The sequence below is a fragment of the Muntiacus reevesi genome, chromosome 15 (assembly GCF_963930625.1).
Source record: "Muntiacus reevesi chromosome 15, mMunRee1.1, whole genome shotgun sequence".
Lineage (NCBI taxonomy): Eukaryota > Metazoa > Chordata > Mammalia > Artiodactyla > Cervidae > Muntiacus > Muntiacus reevesi.
The window spans coordinates 29990019-30014896 of record NC_089263.1 but is presented as its reverse complement, the minus strand read 5'-3'; the positions used below and the strand labels follow the sequence as shown (position 1 = coordinate 30014896).

General features: G+C 35.5%; 1 protein-coding gene and 1 pseudogene across 2 annotated transcripts in view; both read left to right on the top strand.

Annotated features, from left to right (window-relative positions):
* The window catches only part of SCAPER (S-phase cyclin A associated protein in the ER), a 398005-nt gene that overhangs the window by 129514 nt on the left and 243613 nt on the right, over positions 1-24878 (top strand). For both annotated transcript variants that reach the window (XM_065906683.1, XM_065906682.1), the window contains exons 18-20: positions 4169-4250; positions 5674-5826; positions 6401-6508. In XM_065906683.1, the coding sequence (XP_065762755.1) occupies positions 4169-4250; positions 5674-5826; positions 6401-6508 (343 nt within the window). The remainder of the gene's footprint in view (positions 1-4168; positions 4251-5673; positions 5827-6400; positions 6509-24878) is intronic.
* LOC136147297 (protein shisa-5 pseudogene) lies at positions 12971-14554 on the top strand (annotated as a pseudogene).

Sequence of the window (24878 nt, the reverse complement as noted above, 5' to 3'; positions counted from 1 at the left end):
AATAAATTAATTAATTTTAAAAAGATTCAAAGACCAAAGACAAAGCATTTAATTGGCCAAATTGATTTGCACCTTTTGATCTTGTTTATGAAATTTTTTAATATCCCGTGTCATAAGGTATTCTTCAAAATGTTATGGTTTTCAGTTTGCTACACATTTAGGTTTTATATCCTTTTAAGGTAGCTTTTAGATATAGTATGAAAAGGAAAATCTAAATTTATTCATTTGCCTATGATACTCATTTATCATAGCACCATTTGTTGAAGAGTCTAGCTTTTAACCATTGAACTGCCTTGCTACCTGTTCACGATCAATTAATCATAGATGTGACAGTTTATTTCTGGACTCTGTCCTTTTCTTTTGATACCCTTTTCTTTTGGTGCCTCTTCTTACTTTAGCACCACACTGTTTTAACTACTGTAACTTTATAGCAGGTTTTGAAAACAAGTAATATAAGTACTCAAGTGTTGTTGTCCTCTTTCAAAATTGCTTTCCAAATAATTTTTTAGGGTATGTTCATCATTTTCTTAAAAATAAAAAGCTTCCAAGATTTTTTATAGCAACTGCCTTGAATCTGTAGATTGTTGTGGGGAGAATTGCCACCTTTATAATATTGTATATTATGATATATGAATATGGTGTGTGTCTCTGTATCTGCTTTAATTTCTCTCAACAATATTTTGTAGTTTTTAGAAAATGGATCTTGTAATTCATTTAATTCATTTCTTAAATTTAGTTCATTTCTTAAATTTATTAAGTACTCTTCTTGAGGTCATTGAAAATGGAATTATTTTATTTCATTTTTGGTAGTATTTTGCTGTTGTATAGAAATACAATCAATTTTTTTATTTACCTTATTTTACAGTTTTTTAATGATCTTGCCCAATTTTCCTATGAGTGTTTTCCTATTAGTGTTTTCTTTTTTGCTGCTGTTGTTCTTTAGGACATTTTCATAAAGGCTCATGTCATCTGCAAATAGTCCTTGCCTTACTTCTTGCTTTGTAATACGGATGCCTTTAATTTCTTTTTTCTTGCCATATTGCACTGGCTAAATCCTTCAGTACTTTGAATATTCTTACTATTATTTTTGATGAAAATTCGGCCATTAATCATACTGTTTTGCCACTGTATATGGTGAGGGTTTTTTTGTTTTGTTTTCAGTTTCTTTTTTACTTGGTTTTTCACCAGTTTCATTATGATTTGTCCAGATTGTTTTTCTTCATGATTATCCTACTCTATTACATTAGTGTTTTCATCAAATTTTGAAAGTATTCGGCCACTATTTCTTCAGATATTTAATTGTCATTTCTCTTCAGGTTCTTCTGAATTGTAGCAGTTTCTCAGGCTTTCCATGGTTTTGATGACCTTGACAGTACTGAATAGTGGTCAGGTATTTTGTAGCCTTTTCCTCAATTAGGATTTGTCTGATGATGTTTTTCTCATGGTTATATTGAGGTTATGGTTTTGGGGAGGAAGACCACAGTGGTGAATGTGAATTACCATTTTTCAAATGTCAAAAGTTCATGATATCACCTTGAGTTTTCACTGATTTTGTTAGTCTTAATCACCTGGATAAGGTAGTTTTGTTAGACTTTTCCATTGTATACTTTAATTTTAATTTAAATTTCCAATATACTATCATCCTTGAAAGCAAGTCACTAAGCACTGGCTAAGCTGAAGAGATGGGGAGTTATTCTCTACCTCCTTGAGAGAAGAATTCCTACATAAATTGTGTGCCCTTCTTCTGTACAGGATATTTGTTCTCCTATTTATTAAATTCCTGTTTTATATCAATATGTCATTTATACATCAATATTATGGCATTTATTCTGTTACTCAAATTGGTTCATCTTTGGACATTGAGAGCTTTTTCATTTGACCCCCGTTTGCCTTAGATACACTTCTTCATTTTGGTTTTTGAGTATATCCTTACTTTCTGGCACTGAAAGGTGCTTCAAATTCATCTTATATTTTCCCTGCTGCACCCCTTGAATCAGCCATTTGTTTAAGGATTCCTAGTTTCTTTCGTTGGAAAGTTTTTTAAAAAAATCTTTCTCTATTGCGATTCTCTATCTGTTGAATCATTGTCATGATATTTTTTCCTTAGGTTGACATACTGTCTTTTAATTCGTAATAACATATTTATAATAGCTGTTATAGTCCTTGTCTACTAAATCCAACATAAGGCTTCATTCAGAGAAAGCTTCATTTGACTGCTTTTTTCCTAAACATTGTCTTACTTCTTTGGACATCTCAAAGTTTGTGATTGTTTCCTGTCCTGTTCTCTTTGTCTTTGGGGATATTAGCCTTTTCTATCCCTTTAATAATTTACAGATTTTTATACAGGAAAAGAGATAAATGTATATTTTAAATGTGCCATAATTAAATTACAGTTCCAATGAAGTGAAAGTGAAAGTCGCTGAGTCGTGTCTGACTCTTTGTGACCCTGTGAACTACACAGTCCCTGGAATTCTCCAGGCCAGAATACTGGAGTGGGTAGCTGATCCCTTCTCCAGAGGATCTTCCCGACCCAGTAATCAAACTGGGGTCTCCTGCATTGTAGGCGGACTCTTTACCAACTGAGCTGTCATGGACTGTAGTCTGTGGGGTTGCAAAGAGTCAGACACAACTGAGTGACTTTCACTTTCACAGTTCCAGAGTTAGTGTTTAAACCCATTCCTGGGTCCAGAAGCCTATTAGGTTGGTGCAAAAGTAATTGCAGTTTTGCACTGTTGAACTTTTCCCTTTGATATTGGCATACATTCTTAAATGTGGTTATGTTATACATCATTTTAATGCACATTTCTCACTTTATGTTTTTTCTAATGATTTATCACTTGCTGTTTATTTTATATTTATTTTAGACCATAGAAATTATGTTAGACAAAAAGTAAATTCAAGCAATTTTTTTATTAAAGTGCAAAATAGATTGTAAAGCAGTAGAGACAACTTGCAACATCAACACATTTGTCCCAGAAACTGCTTAACAAATGTACAGTGCAGTTCAAGAAGTTTTGCAATGGAGATTGAGAGCCTTGAAGATGAGGAGTGTAGTGGCCAGCTATTGGAAGTTGACAATGTCCAATTGAGAGCCATTGTTGAAGCTCATCCTCTTACAACTACACAAGAAGTTGCTGATGCATGCAACACTAACCATTCTATGGTCACTTGGCATTTGAAGCAAATTGGAAAGGTGAAAAAGCTCAATAAGTGGGTACCTCATGAGGTGACCAAAAGTAAAAAAAAAAAATGTTGTTTTGAAGTGTCATCTTGTCTTATTCTGCACAACGGCAGCAACCCATTTCTTGATCAAATTGTGATGTGCAATGAAAAGGAATTTTATTTGATGATAGGCAATGACCAGCTCAGTGGTTGGACCGAGAAGAAGCTCCAGAGCACTTCCCAAAGCCAAACTTGCACCAAAAAAGGTCATGGTCACTATTTGGTGGTTTGTTGGCGGTCTGATCCACTACAGCTTTCTGGATCCCGGTGAAACCATTACATCTGAGCAGTATGCTCAGCACATTGATGAGATGACTGAAAACTGCAATGCCTGCAGCTGGCACTGGTCAACAGAAAGGGCCCAGTTCTTCTCCATCCATGATGATACCTGACTGCATGTCGCACAACCAAAGCTTCAAAAGTTGAACGAATTGGGCTACAAAGTTTTGCCTCATCTACCATTTTCCTGATCTCTCGTCAACTGACTACCACTTCTTCAAATATCTCAACAACTTTTGCAGGGTAAACATTTCCACAAACAGAGAATGCAGAAAATGCTCTCCAGGCATTCACCGAATCCCAAAGCACAGATTTTTGCACTACAGGAATAAACAAACTTGTTTCTCATTGGCAAAAATGTATTGATTTTAAAGGTTCATATTTTGATTAATAAAGATGTGTTTGAGCCTAGTTATAATTATTTAAAATTGATGGTCCAAAGCCACAATTACTTTTTCATCAACCTAATATTTGTATAACTAACAATGTCTGTTGCTTCCCAAATGTTTAATGTGCAATAATATATCCAAGACTTAGTAGGCACTCTGAAAAAATGATTTTAAAAGCTCTAAAATACATATGCCTATGTGTCCTAATTATATTTTTTAACTGCATGAAATTTGTTACTATAAGCATTGAGTTTATAATTTTAACTCTCTTCTTACAGAGACAGGGAAGAACGATTGGCAGCACTCACAGCTGCTCAACAAGAAGCTATGGAAGAGCTACAGAAAAAAATCCAGCTCAAGGTAGGAATGTTATATATTTTACTTTGAAACTTTAGAGCTGTTTTAATGTAGCCTGAGATTAATATTTTTTCTTTTTAACTAATTGTATAAAAATTGGATTAATTTGTGTTACTAAATTTTGGAGTTATGTGGTTTGTCTTTGATCATTTCCAACTCAACTACCTGAAAACAAATTATTTTAATTAGATAAGGCCATTGAGGGAAAAAATGTAAAGAATTTTAACATTTGTTGGTTTTACTAAGTAATCTGTTAATGACTCGAGGACATTAACTATTAAACTTTTAATATTTATAGACCTCTAATAATTTAGAAATAAAATATTTCAGTGCTTATAAATTGCATAATTATAGCTTGGGAGATGATATGTTCTAGAAAGTCTTTGCCATTGGTAGTTTCTAGCAGTGTGAATATTTTACATTATGTCATAATTATTTACATGTTGGGGTTTCACAAGGGTAATAAATTCCATAGAGTAGAGTATTATTAATCAAAATATGAACCATTCCGAACAGTAGAGTAATACTGTTTGTATTGTCCTAGAACTTTATCATTGATTTAAATCTAATGCAGCAAATACTTATTGAATCTGGTGGTAGGCATGGGGATACAGAGATGAGTAAGACATGGTTCTAAGTTTCAAGAAACTCATAATCTAGTGTGAGATTCAGATGCTAATCAGATAATTTCTATATGGATAAAGGTAATCATGGAGCGTCATGAAAATACAGAGGTGGAAAATACCTAAGCCAACATGAAGGGTTTCAGAAGTCAGGGAAATAATTTTAGAGGATAATTTCTGAGCTGAATCTTTAAAAAAAGATGAGTTGAATAGGTAGATGGGTGGGATGGCACCCAGCTGTATAAAATGATATGAGCATGAAGTCAAAAGTCTGAAATAGTGTTTCTGGGTTTGTTTGTTTTTTGTTTTCTGGGAAGTTGTTGGAGATGCTGTGGGTAGAGGTCTGTGTCATGATGGGCCTTTTCTGCTGAGGATAAGCTTGGTCTTTATGGTGGGGCAGCATTTCCCATAGTATGTTCCACAGAGTGCTTCTCGTGTATATTACGGTCAAAAGGGTATGTAAAATGTTGCTCAGTATAATCTGGGTTTGTTACATCAGTGCAGAGTGACAAGCCTAGAGCCAGTAAGTAGCTTCAACTATTTTCCAAAGTTATTTCACCACAGAAACTCTTCTGTAAAATGCTTATTAATAACCCACAGTGTAATTCCATGGAGTACCCTTAAAAAATATTACTACGCATGTAGGGGATGATAAAGGGCTTTATATAAATTCTTATCATCAGCGTCCAATATTGAATTAAGACATTCTATTATTTTAGAAAGTTTAATAGAAATACTGCTTTTTCAGGTTCTCAGTGTAATGAATACATTTCTATATTTTTACACTTTGATTTCATTTACAGCATGATGAAAGCATTAGAAGACACATGGAGCAGATTGAACAAAGAAAAGAAAAAGCTGCTGAGTTAAGCAGTGGACGGCATGCGAATACCGATTATGCCCCCAAACTAACCCCTTATGAAAGAAAGAAGCAGTGTTCTCTCTGTAATGTCTTGGTAGGTTGTCAGTATCAGTGTTGTGATGAGACGTTACAATTTATTACTGAAGTGTATTAAACTATGGAATATATTCTCTAGTCTTAAAAGTCATACAAGGCATGTGCTGAGTACCATGAATTTCTTTAATGATTTTTATGCAAAGTAAGTATAGATAGTACAGAAACAGTATCAGCATCTAGGAGTAGCAATGCAAAGGACCAAACCATGCAGTTGCTGCTCAGATGGATGTTTACCTAATGATACTAATGATATTTTAGCCTAATGATACCTAGGTCAATATTTTGGGATATTAGGACCACAAAAGTGAAGCAACATTTTTCAGTGCTGAAACTTGCACCTTTATACTTAGAAGAAATGATATCCTGTTAAGGTTGGCTTTGATGACATGCCTTTTTTATCATCTGTCTTCTAGAGGAGTCTTAGAATTATATTCTAAAGAAAATATTTTTAAGACTAATATATAAATCCTAGAGCAATTGCAAGTTGCATATATATACTGTATAGAATGTATAATATTTAAAATAAGATATAATTAAATGTTCATTACATTGCTTTTATATTATGCTTTTAGATCTCTTCAGAGGTGTATCTTTTTAGTCACATTAAAGGAAAAAAACACCAGCAAGCTGTGAGAGAAAATAGCAGCATCCAAGGGCGTGAACTTTCAGATGAAGAAGTGGTAAGCTTTACTTTGGTTCATTTACATGTATTTATTGAGTACCTTCTATATTCTCTTCTATAATGAAGAAATCCATGTTCATATGTGTCTCTGTGATTATCTAAAGCTATATTTATTAACTACTACAATATGGGTTTCCCTGGTAGCTCAGTGGTAAAAAATCTGCCTGCCAATGCAGGAGACGTGGACTTGATACCTGAGTTGGGAAGATTCTCTGGAGGCGGAAATGGCAACCCTTTCCAGTGTTCTTGCCTGGAAAATCCCATGGACAGAAGGAACCTGGCAGGCTATTGTCTATGGGGTCACAAAGGAGTTGTACATGACTTAGCGACTAAACAACAACAATATAGTATACAAATATCTTTATTTTAGTATATATATTAATAAGAAACATAGAAATAAGAATTTAATACTGTTTATATAATTTCAATGTATAAACGGGTTTATGGATATATACACTACCATGTGTAAAATAGATAGCTTAGTGGGAACCCGCTATATAGCACTGGAAGCTCATCTTGGTGTTCTGTGATGACGTGAGGGGGGTGGGGGTCAGGTGGGACAGAGCTTCATGAGGAAGGGGATATATGTATACATTTAGTTGATCACTTTGTTATACAGCAGAAACTAACACAACATTGTAAAAAAATTATACTCCAATAAAAAAAGAAAAAGATTAATAAAAGGTTTATGATATTTTGATATTTTAGTAATTTAAGAGTTGTTCAGTGATACTCTATGTTTCTTAGAAAATAGCTAACAATATAAAAATCATAGAAATTGGTAATTTTGTATCAATACAGTACATAGGAATTTTTCAAAATGCATTATTTACCTACCTATAGTTACTGTTAACATGGAATTTAGATTTGTGCAAGTATTTTTATAAATGTTTTAATTCAATTGTTCTTGAGATATGGATGATACTACTAATTTCTTAATTTGTTGGTTCTGTATGTACAAGTAAATTTCTAAAGGTACCCAAAGATGGGAAATTCACGTTTTTCAGGTATCTCTTAAGATATCCAGGAAAGGTTATTATGGTTCTTTGAGGGCAGTACTTGTGTGTAAACTTAAAAAGTGAAAATATGTGTTTAACTTTTTTGTTCTAATTATGGTATATATTAATAGAACACACAGATTTAAAGTATATAACTCAATGAACTTTTGCATTTGTTCCACTGACGTCAGCACATCAATTGTTTCTTGAATCCTGGAAGGCTCCTTCATCCCCTGTCTCAGTCATGCCCCGCCCCCAAAGGTAACTAGTCTCTGACTACCATGACAGTCTTACCTGTTCTTGAACATCATATAAATGCTATCTTACAGTATATACCTTTTGTGCTTGGGCTTCTTTAACTTATCCTTAAGTCTGTGAGATTGATCGCTAATGTTTATGTGAAGCTCTCGATCATTCTTTTTCTTAGCTTTTTGTCAGTGCCTTCCAGACAGAGACCTTCAGGAGCACATCTACAGTTGAGTAGAATTGGATTTTTTGATTTGTTACAAAAAGAGAAAGTGCACACTGGGGAAATTGTAGAGTTTCTCAGTAAGGTGTTGGAACGGATTTATTATAGGAATTGGGTTTTTGCTTAGGTGATTTGGATAGGGGAGAGTATTCAAAGACATGAGACATTGCTCTGGATTGGATACTGTCAGGAAGCAGGAGTAATTTTGTGGGTTGTTTTTTTAATGTATTTATTTATTTGGCTGAGTCTGGGTCTCAGTTGCGGCAGGCCGGATCTTCCTATCGGCTCGTGGGATCCTTTGCTTCTGTGTAGTGGCGGCATGTGGGCTCTAGAGCCTGCAGACTCAGTGGTTGCAGGACGCAGGCTCTCTTGATGTGGTCCATGGGCTGAGTAGCTGTGGCAGGGGCCTAGGTGGTCCCCAGCAGTTCCCCAACGGACCAGGGACTGAAGCCATGTCCCTGGCATTGCAATTTGGCCTCTTCAACGTTTGGACCGCCAGGGAAGTCCCTTTTGGTTGGTTCTTAATAAATCTTACCTAGGTAGGAGGAACTGAGCTGCTGTTTTCTAAGTTTCCGATATGACCAATGTTTGAGGAGAAATTACACACGGTTAATTTGATTCACTCCTTCTAAGGATTTCTGCCCCTTGAGTTCCAACTATTTTGACAGCTCTAAACCAAATTCTGTCTCCTCAGCTCAGTAAGACTGGCACTTTCAACTTTCACTGTTCTTGCATGCCAAAAATTGGCATAAACACTTAGGGCAAAATCCAGAGTGAATGTGGAGCTCACCTCCTGTATTTCCCTCCTTTCAGGGATCATGGTCTCAAGTTCTGGCTGTGTTGGCTGTTTTTAATGCCTTCAAGTAGATCTTTTGTATATTTTTTGCTACTTTTGGAGTTGGAAGGTTAGTCCAGTATAAGCCAGTTCACTGTGGCTGAAAGTGGAAGTCTTTAAATATTTAATTTCTGTATATCCATTGTTGGACATAATGCTTGTTGCATAGTAAGGCATTTAAGAAAAACTTATTGAAATAAGTTGAACTGTAAGGTTATATAGAATGACTTTAAGTACCAAATAATAAAAGTGAAATAAAAAATGAAACTAATCAACTATTTAGTTTACCAAAAATATTACCTATTACTCAAATTGGGTATTTTAAGTATTATGGAATTTTTTTTTTTACTTGAATCATTCATGTGGTTGTCCCCATTCTCTACTTAGCTTTGCTGTTTATAACTAGAGTCATGTGAATGTGTGTTTCACTTTTTAAAAAAATCCCAAGTTGTTTCATTAATTAAATTTTTTTGTTTTGTTTTGCTGGGTCTTTGCTGAATGGGCTTTTCTGTAGTTGCAGTGAGCGAGGGCTACTCTTCCTTGCAGTGTGCGGGCTTCTCATTGCAGTGGCTTCTCTTATTGCAGCTTCTGGACTGTAGATCACAGGCTACTAGTTGTGGCATATGGGCTAAGTTGCTCCACGCCATGTGGGATCTTCCCGGGCGATGGATCGAATCCATATCTCCTGCATTGGCAGATAGATTCTTCAACACTGAGCCACCAGGGAAGCCCCATTAATTAGAATTTAATTAGACTATTTAAAAGAAAATCTTCCACTTAAAAAAATTACTTGTAACTAAGTTCTCTTAATAAAAAAGTTAAATATTCTATTTAATTTACAAAACAATATTCTAAAATTTTGTGCAACACTGCTACTATGTAAACTGAAATCTAAATTTTATGTGTTTTTATCTTATTGAGAAAAATAGAGAAGGAAGGGATATTTGATTCATGCATTTACTTTGGAAGAAAAATGTATAGTATTATATAACTTTTATAGCTACTAAAGCATAGTTTGATGTTTAGCTGTTGTGGTTTGAGATTTGATTGATATATTCATTTTGTGTACTGTTTCAGTTTAGAAGTATTAAATTTTCTTTAAGTTTTCACTTCATTCATGTAGTTATTTTGGTAATAGCCCCTTTTTCCTCAAACCAAGTGTGCATATGAGTTGCATGATATATAAAGGCCATTTTATACTTACTCATGCACACATTTCATTTTTAATCAGTGAAGGTAACTATAGTAAACATACTTGTTCTACTTAAAGTTATTACTTGTCATCTGTGATGTCTTTATATTATATGCACCTTATCTGTGACCCTTCTTCTTTGACATATAAGATTTTATTTATACCACCTCTGACCTAATAAAATTGGACCTTTGACCTTATGCACTTGACATATCAGATAACTTACTCTTGATCTCTGACACATTTTGTTTTAAGCCTGTTAAACATAATAGGTAGCTGCTGAGCAAGAAAGGCTTAATGTTTTAGTTTTTTATTGTAATTTGACCAGGAAATTTTTCTTGTGTTTCTTGAGACTTTGCAAGAAAAGCTACTATATGTTCAATTTTTTTCTCTTTCATCATCTTAGAATCCAAATATTTAAAGAACGTGATTTCTAAAGGACAAAGAAACTGGTACTAGCTTAAATATATTCCAAAATTTAATTTTTTAACACAATACTAGAGAAATAGTAAAGTATTAATTTTAATAAAACTCTGATTTATTTTGTAATCTTGTTTTCACATTCTCTGAAGAAGCTGATACTGGTTTTCGCAGGACTTATATAAAGTACATTTAATTCTGTAAAGAGAGTGAAACTAAAAAGATTTTAAAACTTTTTTTAATTAATGTATTTCTGTGTTTGTGAGACTCCTTGGCTTTAAAAGCATATAAATTACACTTGTTTGTCAACTCATATATTCACATATAGAGACAATAATAGTTTATTTTCATTTCATTAATGGAAAATATGAAAAGAACTTTTATGAAGGATCTTAATTATAATTTATTGGATATTTACAATCAAGTATGATTTTACAATTCCTAAGTTAGTATTTCTTCTTGGTAAATTATAGTAGATAGGTGATTGAATGAACATTTTAGGTAGTGAAAATAGAAAGATATCATTGTATTTAATGGAATATAAGCCAGTCTCTTTGGCTCCAATGTGCCCATGATTGATGTGGAAGAGGCAGTAGATGTCTTCCAGAATTGATGGCAGACTGAGAAATAACAGTAAATACTTGTGTTTCTACAAAGTACAAGTATTTGCTATTATTTTATAATCATGTTTAGGAAAACGTCTTCTGCCCTTCAACAGCAAATCAAGTCAAATTAAAAAACCTGCAGCTCATTTAGAAAGGACCTTCATTTTCCCCATATACCTCAATAAGTACAATTATGTTTGAGAAATGATGTAAAAAGCATCTACTGTTTCTTATAGGACATAGTTTCCATTGCTTTCATTTTCTCTTTAATAGGATGGGAAATTTTTATAGTTGTTTATGTATATAATTCACACATACATATAGCTGATTGTTAATATGTGTATTTCTTCTAACTTTTAGAATTCTTATGGTAGTAAATTCACTCCTATTATACCTGATATGTGCAGGGAATAAGTAGCTAGCTATCGCTGATTCAGTCTTCTTCATTGATTCAAGGAAGAACTTTTAAGTAGACAATCAACTTGTTTAAATCTTAGTTTGATCCAGGAATTTAAATAGTTTTCACAGTTAGTACACAGCCGCTTTTGTAACAGTCCTCAGTCCCTATCCTCTTGCTTGTCTCCTTAAAATGGCATCTGTGCATATCAGAGTAAGAGTATGGCTTATGTAACCCCATGTTAGGAGGAAAAGTTGGGATCTCACTACATAGTATCTTTTCTTTCTTTTTTTTTTTTTTTTTTTTGTTGGAGAAGACTTTTTTTTTTTTTTTTTAATTAGTTGGAGGCTAATTACTTCACAACATTTCAGTGGGTTTTGTCATACATTGATATGAATCAGCCATAGAGTTACATGTATTCCCCATCCCGATCCCCCCTCCCCCCTCCCTCTCCACCCGATTCCTCTGGGTCTTCCCAGTTCTCTAGGCCCGAGCACTTGTCTCATGCATCCCGCCTGGGCTGGTGATCTGTTTCACTATAGATAATGTACTTTTCTATTCTGATTTCCAGTGTGAGTTCCTGGTTTACCTGGTTAGTTAATGTACTCATGGCCACCAATCCTAAAGGGTAGCTAGTGAATTCCTGATCTTTTCTTTCCACTTGGACAGTGTTCCAGTGGAGCACGAGCCATTTATTTGTCTCTTGCTGATCAGGCCACCCCTGAGGTCTCTCTGCCTTCACTTCTCTGAGACTTTACCATAGCCTCCATTCTGGCCCATGGCATGCCTACTGGCTTCTACCACCTAAGAACTAATGGCATTTGGGGTAAGCTTTTATTTTAATCAATACCTAATTAGGTTCTTTATCTGAAATTCTGTGGCCAATGTTTTAGTTCCAAAGTAGTTATTCATAGAGGAGCAGAGAATGCCTATCTATCTCTGATCAAAGTTACAAAATTTTAGTAATAATTACTCTGTCAACTTGGCTTCTCTTGCATTTGGCAGAGTAGGCACATCTGCAGTATCAGGAAAATCACAAAACTATAAAACAGAATTTTCACAGTCATGTAATTTAGTCCTCTCTCTCAATAAAATTTTTTTTAAATTATGAAGTATTTTAATGTCAGAAAGCAATGTAATAAACCTCATATTCCTGCTTTCTGGATAATTAGGTAATAGCACTTCTTTTTTTCTTTATATTTGGAAGTATAGGCTAAAACATGAGAGTCAAAGTGTGGTGGTAGTTCCAGGTTCAGGAATAGAGCTTAAATCCTCATGTTCCACAATGAAAAGTCAAGAGCTAATCCTAAAATTGAAAAATGTAGAAATAACAACACAAAATACATTAGTATAAAAGAAAAAAGATAAACTAATGAGCTAAAATCATTGCCTCTGGATTTGACAAAAAAGTGGGGAGACTAGTAGGAAATTACTTTCTTTGAACTATTGACTGTGTTAATTATGTGTATCGGGTAACTTTGATAAAAGGAAAAGCATTTTAAAAAATTAAAGAAGAAATAGGAAACTGAGTGGCCCCAGGATGGAATGGGGAAGCCCCCGGGGTGCTGGAGACCCCTGACTGAAGGCGGAGACTAACATGGGGGATCGAACCCATGCCTCCGGTAGCGGAGGTGTGGAGTCTCAGCCACTGGAGCATTGACTGGCTTTCTGTCAGGTTTGGCACAGTGATCGCCATTGGGGCGACCCTCTTTGTGATCGCCGTGGTCACCGTCATCGTCTGCTGCACCTGCTCCTGCTGCTGTTTGTACAAGGTGTGCCGCCGACCGAGTCCGGTTGTGACCACCACCACGGCCACCGCGGTGATGCACGCCCCTCACTTGCAACCGCCCAGCTACCCTGGACCAACATACTAGGGCTACCACTCTGTGGTCCCCCAGCCGGGGATGCCAACAGCACCCTACCCGACCCAGCCCATGGGCCCCCCCCGCCTACCACGAGATGATGGCTGGAGGTGCAGCCCTGCCCTACCCTGCCAGCCAGCCTCCTTATAATCCGGCCTACATGGAGCCCCCGAAGGCAGTCCCCTGAGCACGCCCTGGCATCTTTGGCTACCAGCTGATCTGTCCCGTGTGTGTGAATGGGTGTGCGGATGCGGGCCTCTTCTCCCCAGACGTGGTGTCTGTGTCCCGTTTGTACCTGAGGCTTCTGGTGATGGTGATGAGGGGTGCGGGAAGCAGTCCATGTCAGAGTTGCCGGGACCATGCTGTGCTCCCCTCCTCACTTGAGATTATGCTGCCCGGAACCCCAAAGAACGGTTCTTTTCCAGCCACCCCAGCAAGACCTGGGGCTGGAGCAGGGATGCTTGTCGTGCTAGGACAGCACAGCTTTTGTGCGGGCAGGATGCACCCGTCCTCCAGTTTCTGTGGCATGACTAGCCGTGGCATGAGGCCAGGGCTTGTCCCCAGGTTTGTCTTTGAAGCACCAGAGCCACGGTGTGGGCTAGTGGGTGAGGCTGAGGACCTGGCTGCAGGTGGGTCTCGACCTTTCCCGAGGCTCCTGCAGCCTGGGCTGTGCCCCGTGGAGGGTGGGTGGCCGCCTGATTATCTGAACGCCTCAGGTGGAGCCCCACCCTCCCTGAAAACTTATCTTCCTGGATCCTTCTTGCACCCTTCCTGGGATCACCTGGAGGCCCACACTTACCCATGGTTCTGGTTGCCCCGGTTGGCACTGGCCCCTTTCACAGGTGGACAGGGCAGCCCCTGACCACTTATCCACTTAGGTGTCCTCCCTGCAGTGTTTTTATTTTACTTTTAGTTAAATATTTTACCTTGTTTTCTGTTTCAAAATGTGTGTAATGGTTGCTGTGAGGCTGAAACCGTTGGGTCCTAGAGGGACTTCCCCAGAGAGAAGAGGACTCAGAGTCCCTGCTTCCCCATCACCAGCCCCACAGACTACCCGGCTGCTGGACCCCAGGCCTAGGTATGTCCTGGCAGTGGGGACACCTGGGCCAAGGTGTCATCTGGACCAAAGGTGGAGGGGACCCTGAGGGGGCTCCTGTGACCTAGACACATACCTCGGTGTTCCCCACCCCTCTCTTCGTGTCTTACCACATCGTAGGTCGGGACCTTTTAATGTGTTTTGGAGTCTCAGGTCTGCACCCTTGTTTGTAATAAATGCAGATATTTCGAAAAAAATTTAAAAAAAAATTAAAGAAGAAATAGAACAACAGAGATGTGTCCCTGTTGCTTGGGACACATTTTTGTTCTTTTGGTTCAAGATTAAAATTAGATAAATGAATGTGTCTGCAAGCATAAGAGACCACAGTAGTGAAGTTGGATATTTTGGCAAATTACATCCTTAGTTCTTTATTCTTTTAAATTGTTGCAATAGCCTTTGATGCCATTATAAAAAGGAAAATACTGGATTCCATTTAGTGCCACTTTGAGATTTGGTCAGGTAGGTGATGTATTCCTAATTTCAGGTTGGCTTTTTAGCTCTTTTGGTATTGTAGAACAAATGAATTAAAGCATGTATAATTGACTTTTGCTAGGGTTTCATCTGTTCTAACCATACTATAAGATTTGGGGTACAAAGTAACCTTAGATTTATGCCTGTAACTAGTTCAGTGACTTGGCATTTTATGCTGAATGAAGTTAAGACTTTTTAAAAAAAATTCTGTTTATCTTCTGATTTGGAGGTTTCCTTTTTAAAACAATTTATAAGTTTTCATAAATGGCTCTTATCAAGGTAAAGAAGTTCCCTGGTTTTGTAAGATATTAAAAAATAAGTAGGTATTAATTTTTACTGAAATTTTTCCTTGATTTTTTGGAAAGGTCACATTTTCCTTTAATTTTTTTGATGTAATATATTACAGTAATGACTTTTCTAATATTAAGCTTACTTGGTCTTGATTTAAAGATATATAGTTGAATTTGTTTTGCAGATATTTAATTTAGACTTTCCTTTCTCAAGATTATATTAGCTTCATAATATAAACTGGCTAGTTTTTCCTATTTCTTTTTTTTTTCTTTTGTACTCCAGGATAGGTTGAATAAATAAAAATAATCTTTATTTGAAGTCTTTATTTACTTTTGACTGGGTAGAGATTTGTAGTTTTATAATTATTTTCTCCAAAGAATTGAGTAGATATTATTTGCTGTCTTTTGCTTCTCCTCTTAGTGTGGTCAGTTTGTTCTTCATTATTCTTTTTTCAAAATTGCCTTGGTTTTCCCTCCACTTTTCAATTTCTGCATAACCTTTGCTGTTAACTTGTTAAGAACATCCTGTTTGTGTTTTGATTAAGATTGCATCAAGGTAAGAGTAGACATCTTTTAAATATTCTTTCTAGGAAATTCCCTTGTGGTGCAGTGGTTAAAATGTCACCTTCCAATGCAAGGGGCATGGGTTGGATCTCTGGTCATGGAGCTAGAATCCCACATGCCTCACAGCCAAAAAACCAAAACATAAAACAGAAATAATATTGTAACAAACTCAATATTTTAAAAAATTCTTTCCATCCAGCCACATGTTTGTCTACTCATCTATTACATTTGTATGTATGTATCATTTAATACTTTGGTCACCTGATGCAAAAAATTGACTCATTGGAAAAGACTCTGATGCTAGGAAAGATTGACGGCAGGAGAAGGGGTTGCCAGAGGATGAGATGGTTAGATGGCATCACCGACTCGATGGACATGAGTTTGAGCAAGCTCTGGGAGTTGGTGATGGATAGGGAAGCCTAGCGTGCTGCAGTCCATGGGGTCGCAGAGTCGAAACATGACTGAGAGACTTAACTGAACTGATCATTTAGTTAACTACATAGTTTTCTTTATTTAAGCCTTAAGCTTTCTTGCTGGGTTTAGTTTGTTTCTAAATAATTACTGAACTTTACAAGTATTTTGAATTTCAGTTCTTCTTTAAAACAAAGATATTTCCAAGGTTACAAGTTAGAGTGGTAGTAATGCCTTTTGTAAGAATGCTTGTGTGTATTTAAAAGTGTGAAGTGATTCATGAATTTGACTGTTAGATATTTTGCATAGGGACTATGATGCCAAAAAGAGCACTACTTTTTGTTTTTAATTTCAACTTTTATTTCATTATGGTCATTGATTATGGCTTATATAGGTTCTACTTTGGGAAATTTATTGATTTTCTTTATATCTTCATGCATTGTAAAATTTTAATAATATTTTTTTCTCTTTGGATATATATATTTATCAGATTTGTTCATTGTTATGCAAATATTCCTACTTTTTAAAACCTGTTTTTGTGCTCATCAATACCCTTTTCTCAAAAATGAAGACTGCCAGTATGTTCTTATTATTTATTCATGCTTCCTTGTATTCTTAAAGTCAATTTTTGCAATATATGTATCCTGGAGTTTACTATCATGGTCATAACTATTTATACATTTTCATCTTACTGATCAATTATACCTTTAAAGAATATCAAACATCCCTATTTCTTATTTAATGCTTCCTAGATTTTTTTTTTTTTGGTATCATATTATTATGGCAAATCTAGTGTTGGTTAGGTTTTTGATATGTCCTTGTATATTCTTCCTGTTCCCTCCCCTTTTAGTTTTATTTTTGCATCTAGATCTATTACTAAAAAAGTATGCTTTTATTTTAGTGGATTTTTGGCTCTATAAAAAAGTACCATCCTGTATGTTATTTCTTTGGACTTAACTCTTTTCTATTTGATATTATAGATTAATACAAATTGAGAATTTCCTGCTGTATTAAGGCACTTTGAAGTATAACTGTTATACCTTAAAATGCACTTACTTTAAATTTACAGTTCAATAAGTTTTGGCATATTCATAACCCATGATCGAAATAGTAAACATAATAGTCACCTCAAAAAGTTGCATCATCTGCTGTATCTTTCCTGATTTTCTGCCTACTTCTGTTCTGTCAATTTTTGAGAGAGGGATATGGAATCATTTATTTTAATTGTTACTTTTTCTATTTCTTTTGACAGTTCAATCAGTTTTTGCTTCATGTAGTTCAAAGCTTTGTTATTAGGTTCATAAATGTTAATCTTTGTTATGTCCACTTGATTAATTGACCCCTTTTTATTATCAAATGACCTTTATTTCTAATAATACTGTTTGCTACCTTGTGTAATATTAGCATAGCCATTCCAGCTTTCTTTCTTATGCAGTGTTAGAGTAGTATATTCTTTTCTATCTTTTTATTTAACCAAATATTTATATTTTTGCATGCATCCTTTTGTTAAACATTTAGAAGTTAATAGACATAAAGGAAATGTTTATTCTGGTGCCGTTGACTATGATATGAGGCTGCCTATTCTCTTAAGCCCTTGTCACCACAGGCTGTGAAAACCACTCAACTGGGAGGTCTGATGCTATGAACATTGTCTCTGATTTTGTATTGAAAGGGTGATATTATTTGTGTTTGATGGTAATATTGTTACTAGAATATTATTGAAATGATTTCTAAGGATGAGGCTTGATACTAATCTAACTTGCTGTATGTGAAACCTTAAAATTCTGCAAAGACATCTTCCATTATAAGCCTTGGTTCAATACAACTAAACCATTCCCTGCTGTAGTACTGAGCTCAGACCTCTCCCCATCTTCACAGCATGATAAATTAATAAGCTTGTTGAACTCTAGGCTTTTCTTTGAGTCATCTGTTAAACCTCAGATTAGATCAGAAAGGAACATCAGAATCTGAAAAAGAAGTCTTTACCTCATTTATCATCTCCACCTACCAGAAAACTGATGGAGTATTTGTAATTGTCACTGAGTGGCAGGGGGACAGATGGTGGACTATCATTCTATCACAAGGTGGTCTTTTCTCTTTACATGGTGTCTGTTTCACAGTATTTCATTAGCTTCATTTTTCTCATCCGTCACTTCAAACAGTATAATGCATAGATTGTAATAGATAAAAACATAAGTGTATCCTACACCTGTAGAAAGGGACCTGGGAAGAGTTGAATCTTTTGTTTTATTAAAATAGCCTATCAAGTTTTATAGGTTGTCATTGTTGAAAGTGTTTAATTTTTCAAAATGGTGCTGCCACAAGGGGCATTATTTTGATTTTTTTTTTAAAAAGGCGTTATATTTTAGATTTTCTTAAATTTACTGTTTGACTAAATTTAAAATTTTATTTAAATAAAATGGAACTCTCAAACTTTTTTTAAAAGCATTTCTTCAGCACCTGCTTGTGCACTCTGCTCTAGTCCAGGCGCCAGGGAAGCAGAGATAAATGTCACTTGAGCCTGTCTCTTCATTTTATGTTATCTCTGATAAATTTCATAGTTTCATGAATCTCTAAACACACTTATTTAAATATGAGTGAACTAATTCTTATATATGGTGCTTTCACTTTTGAATCGTGTTTGGATGATAATTATAGACACTTTGATATGGCTAGTGCCATCCAACAGGTCAGTAATTATAAATCAGCTTTCCTCTGAAATATTTCTGGGGGATAACCTGCTGGAATGGCTTTATGGAAGAGTGTTATCAACCAAAATAATAGTTTACTATAGAGGTCCGTCTGGTCAAGGCTGTGGTTTTTCCAGTGGTCATGTATGGATGTGAGAGTTGGACTGTGAAGAAAGCTGAGCGCCGAAAAATTGTTGCTTTTGAACTGTGGTGTTGGAGAAGACTCTTGAGAGTCCCTTGGACTGCAAGGAGATCCAACCAGTCCATCCTAAAGGAGATTAGTCCTGGGTGTTCATTGGAAGGACTGATGCTGAAGCTGAGACTCCAGTCCTTTGGTCAACTCATGCAAAGAGTTGACTCATTGGAAAAGACCGTGATGCTGGGAGGGATTGGGGGCAGGAGGAGAAGGGGACGACAGAGGATGAGATGGCTGGATGGCATCACCGACTCGATGGACATGGGTTTGAGTAGACTCCGGGAGTTGGTGATGGACAGGGAGGCCTGGCGTGCTGCGATTCATGGGGTCACAAAGAGTCAGACACGACTGAGCGACTGAACTGAACTGAACTAAACTGATAGATGCTTTCAGTCTTTTTTTTTTTTTTTTTAATATTATTTTATTAGTTTGAGGCCAATCACTTCACAACATTTCAGTGGGTTTTGTCATACATTGACATGAATCAGCCATATATTTACATGTATTCCCCATCCCGATCCCCCCTCCCACCTCCCTCTCCACCCGACTCCTCAGGGTCCTCCCAGTGCACCAGGCCCGAGCACTTGACTCATGCATCCCACCTGGGCTGGTGGTCTGTTTCACCATAGATAATATACATGCTGTTCTTTCAAAACATCCCACCCTCATGTTCTCCCCCAGAGTTCAAAAGTCTTTCAGTCTTATTCATAGTAAAACTCTGTCTCTTTAACGTAAACTCTTAGCATAAGCCCTTGGCACACTTCGTATTGAATTAAATGTTAATAAACTAAATGATGGGCTTCCCTGATGGCTCAGACAGTGAAGAAGCTGCGTTTAATGCAGAAGACCCTTGTTCATTCCTTAGGTCGAGAAGATCCCCTGGAGAAGGGAATGGCAACCCTCTCCAGTATTCTTGCCTGAAAAATCCCATGGACAGAGGATCCTGGCTGGCTACAGTCCACAGGGTCGCACGGAGTGGGACACAACTGAATGACTGATGCTTTCACTTTTTCACTTTTAAGCTAAATGTTAATGAGCTTATCTGTCATTCATTATTTTCAATATACTATGTCTGTGAGAGTGGTACTCAAGATATATGGTAAAGTGTTGTCTAAAAATGCCTTGTTGCTTGTAGTTGAGTGTGTTTTTGTTTCTTTCCTTCTTTCAGCTGCTTCTCCTTTTTCTCCTGATTTTCCTTCTTCTTCTTCCCTTCCCAAACACCATCATTTACCCAGTCTGCCATCTCTTCTTCACCTCTCATTTTTCTTACCATCATTCTCTAAAGAAGGAAGAAACTAAGTTCCTACCCTCCAGTCCCCCACACTTGCCCAGTTTTTGTAGAAGACAGTGAGGAAATATTGTAAAATGCCTCGTATTTATCGTACTTGTCATCCCAGGCAGGCTTAAAAGAGTGGAGTGCCTCATAGTATTTTAAGAATTTAAGAGAAAACATTATTGGTTTCTGAAATTGATTAATATCTTTGGATTTTAGATTACAAAGTTGAGAAAGTACAGGATGAGGTTGAGAGAAAAATGTTTTTCCAAACAAAATGTTGAAAACTCTTGCATTAATTTCTCATCTATTTAGATTTGTAACTTGGCATCCACCTTGCTCTTTTTTTAATTCCCATCCTGCTCTTGAAAGTAAACTTTTGGCTCCAGAGAAATATGCCTTTTGAGCATGACATTGGATTTCTATAAAGAAACAGTTTTGATTTTCAAGTAAAAATACATTTGTATTACTGTAATGAAACTGTGGTTCTTTTTATTCAGTGAAGACATATTTAAATCTTTTGATCTAGGAAGGGTAATATCCTTAAAAATTCTCAGTTCTATATTACAATATTTTTAAATAATGGGAAGCAAGTTGTTTTCTTCAATGTAGCATATTTTATGAAATGTATTTATTGTGAGGTGTAACACTTGAGAGAGCTCTAAAAATTATAGTTTAATAAAATCCTGTGTGTGTCATTTATATTTTCTTGCTCATCAACTATTTTTAGAACTTTGACATTGTTTCCCAAAGATCATGAACCTATCTATAGCTTAATTTTTTCCTGTCTCTTTTAAAAAATAAAGAACCTTTAGGAGGAGTCTGATAGAATATCAAGGTCATAAACTTCATTATGAATTATTTCGTCGAATATAGTAAATTATGTTAGAAAGGCCAGTGCTTTGGTCTAGTATGCCATAAAAGGTAATTAAAAGAATAAGAAGGGTATAAACTTTGATGAGATCATCTGTATAGGTATTAGTTTCCTTATATGCATTACTAATATTTCATATTACAGTAATGTTTAAATAAGAAGTCACAATTATGACTTTAAAACTAGATTTAAATGTGTGTGTGTATGTGGAGTTAGCCATACTTAATTAGATTTTGGACTTGAGACATTGATTTATTTCATTTTATTTTATTTTGTTATTTTTTATTTGGATTGTAATTGCCTTATGGTGTTGTGTTTCTGCTGTACAACAAACTGAATCAACTATACATATACATTGATTTTTTAGAATGTTAGAAAATGGGGGTCTTTAGAATTTTTGTCTAATGCTTTTATTTTACTAGTGAGGAAACTGAGGCTCAGAGAAGTGACTTAGCCATGAGTTGTAGAATTTATCCTGGTATAATTCTCTTGACACACAGTTTAGTACTGTTTCCACTGCACCAATTTGCTTTTCTATTCCTAAGGAAAAACAGTGTCTCTTTCTAATGCTTACGTAGAATTAGCGGTGTCAAATAGAATGGCCAATGAAGACTCATTTCTGATTTGTTAGTAGTAGAGTAGTACTTGCACTGAGCAGGATTCCATGAGGATAGAAGTTGTATGTTTTTTTAATTCTTATAAGGAAGAAGCCTATGCAGAGGCCTTCAGATGATTTTTGGTCCTGATAATTCATATTTTGGAAATGAGTCATAGACACATTTGAGACACACTGCATCCCAAAGTGTATATTTTGCTTTTCCTTGTGCCTGTGGCGTAATAATTAGGATTGTGAGTAGATACCAAAAGATGAGTGTGTTTTTACATAGTTACATCTATTCTTTCTGTAGTACAAATGAGCCTGTAGAAACTGTAACATTATACAAATCAATCCTCTTTAAATAATTTGCTTTTTCCTTTCATTTCCTTATTAGCATTAATTTTACAGTGATTAAAATATTAATATACATAAATTGTGGAAAATTTAAGAAAAACTGAAGTTTGCCTACTGTTAATAGTTGATCTAATTTTCTGCTCTTTACCTGTGAATATCTTAAACACTTGGTTATACATAAACTGCATTACAAATTTGAATTTTTATTTACCATTACTAGTGCTTAACACGAATCTAGCCTTTCTGGTACCATATTAATGCATGTGCCATAATTTAGGTAATCAGTTCCCTACTGCTGATATTTTGTTGTAAATCTCACTGCAATGAATATATTTGTAGAGAAATATTGTTGTACCCTTATATTTCCTTATGGTAATTTTGTAGAAGTAAGTTATTTGAAGTTTATTTTTTACTGAGAATTTTATTAAATATTCAGTAGACTGGACTGTGAAACTGTTTGGTTGTTCATATTAGAATGGAGGCAGGAATATCAGTCTCTTAAAAGCTCAATTTTCGGATGACCAGGACTATAGATAACTTTAAGCAAGCAATATTTCAGGTAAAAGGAGATGAAATTGCTGTATTTGTCTTGTCTTAGCCAGTTCCTTGGGATTTTAAGAAAAGATGTCATCAAGGATTATTTTTTTGCAGGATATTGTCTTCTTCTGTCATTAAAATAGATGTCAAACTGGGAGTCCACTCTCTTCAGCAATTGAGAAGTGCACAAACAAGTAAATTTCAGTATGAGACTAGTTCTTGGATGCTTGAGAGATAAGAATATTGTGATTTCATTTACTACTTTTGGCAAGCCAAACATATAATTTTAAAATTCATGTGTGTAAATTATTTTTCCTTATAAGATTTTCTAAACTGATGGAGAATTTTCTAAACTGATGAAGAATTTAAAACACTTATGATTATAGACAGAATAAGATGACAAACCTCCATGTACTCATCACTCAGCCCTAGTACTGAAAAACTCATGATGCATCCTGCCTTATTGAACTTTTCCAATCACTTTGCCCAAATACTATTTTGACATCAGCTCTAAATATCATCTCATAAGAGCTATTTTAAAATGATTTACTTTCTACTTACACGTTTACTATAAATGAGAAAATTAAAAATGCATCAATCATCTAATGACAAGTTTTAGTGTTTTGCCTTATTTTCTTAGTCATTTTATGCACATGTGCATACACATATAAAAATTTAAAGATATAAACATATAATTAATATAAATTTTGTACATAATTGCATTAATTGGGAGAGACAAAAGACTAACCTGCTATAATAGTGGCAAAGATACAATGATTTTTTTTTTAAAAAACATAGATCTTTATTCCTCACAATAGAGTCCTGAGGTAAGCAGTTATAAGTGGTCAGGGTGGCTTTATGTCATGTGGTTTTTTTCAGAGTTATCTTCCGTTACTATCATCCCCTAATATAGTTCTAATATTCAGAGCTATGTTACAGGCCCTTTTGTGTTCCAGTTTGCAGAAGGGGAAGAAAATGAATGGGTCTTCAAACGTTGAACATGTATTCATAGTCCATTGGTGAGAATTCAGTCACATGGCTACCACTTGTTACAAGAAGAATGGCGGGACTTCCCTGCTGGTCAGTGGTTAAGACTTCGCCTTCCAATGCAGGGAGTGTAGGTTTGATCGCTGGGCAGGGAGCTAAGATCCCACATGCCTCATGGCTAAAAAGCCACACCATAGAAACAGTGTTGTGACAAATTCAATAAAAGACTTTAAAAATGGTCCATATTAAAAAAAAAATCTTAAAAGCAAAGAAGAAGTGGGAAATCTCGTCCCTAGCAAAAGAACTATGTGACTTGCTAAAGCTTTGTTACTGTGCAGTGTGCAGTAGTTCTCTATACTGTCTATTGCCTGCTCACGGGCAGGCAAATCTAGAGACTTGATCAAACTAGGCATTTAGCCCATTTGAATAAACTGTATTTGGTGTGAGTTCTTTCATCAAAATGTGTGCATAATGTCTCATAGACTTTCTTTTTGTGGTACTGACATATTAGCTTTTGATGCTTTTAGCTTTTGATTTTAATGGATACTTAAATCTGTTAATTCATAAATATGGGGCTATTCAAATTCTACATTTTACTTTCACTTATTATTTGGAATACATTTATAAAGATATTCTTTCCCTCATCTACTATTTGGTTACTGATTAGTAGGTTAAATTTTTTTATTTTTACCTGTTTCCAGTATAATGAGTTTCCTATTATCCTCCAAATGTGTCCACAATTAGTTATTTTAAAATATATATCATTATAAACTCTGGAATTATTGATGGTTTTCCTTCATTGAAAACTTTTCTTTTTTTTAAAGCTCAAATTATGCTATCTGTTGGTCAGTGGGAGCCTCTTAGAGTTTGCTCTCAAGTTCTTTTGACATAAGCCTGATACAGTTTGTTAGTTACCTTTTTACTTGATATGGCAAGACGTTTAGTTTATAGTTAGCTGTTTCATTCAGATGTCTTGATTACTTTTACTGTGAAATGATATTTCAAGAGCATAAAATATATGTGATGTGTGTGTCTGTATGTTATACACAAATACACACACACACACGCATGCATGCGTGAATGTATACTAAGTCACTTCAGTTGTGTCTGACTTTTTGAAACCCCATGGACTATAGCCTGTGAGGATCCTCTGTCTATGAGATTCTCCAGGCGAGAATAGTGGAGTGGGTTGTCATGCCCTCCTCCAGATATACATACATACATAAGTTTTGGAACATATATTTTGGAT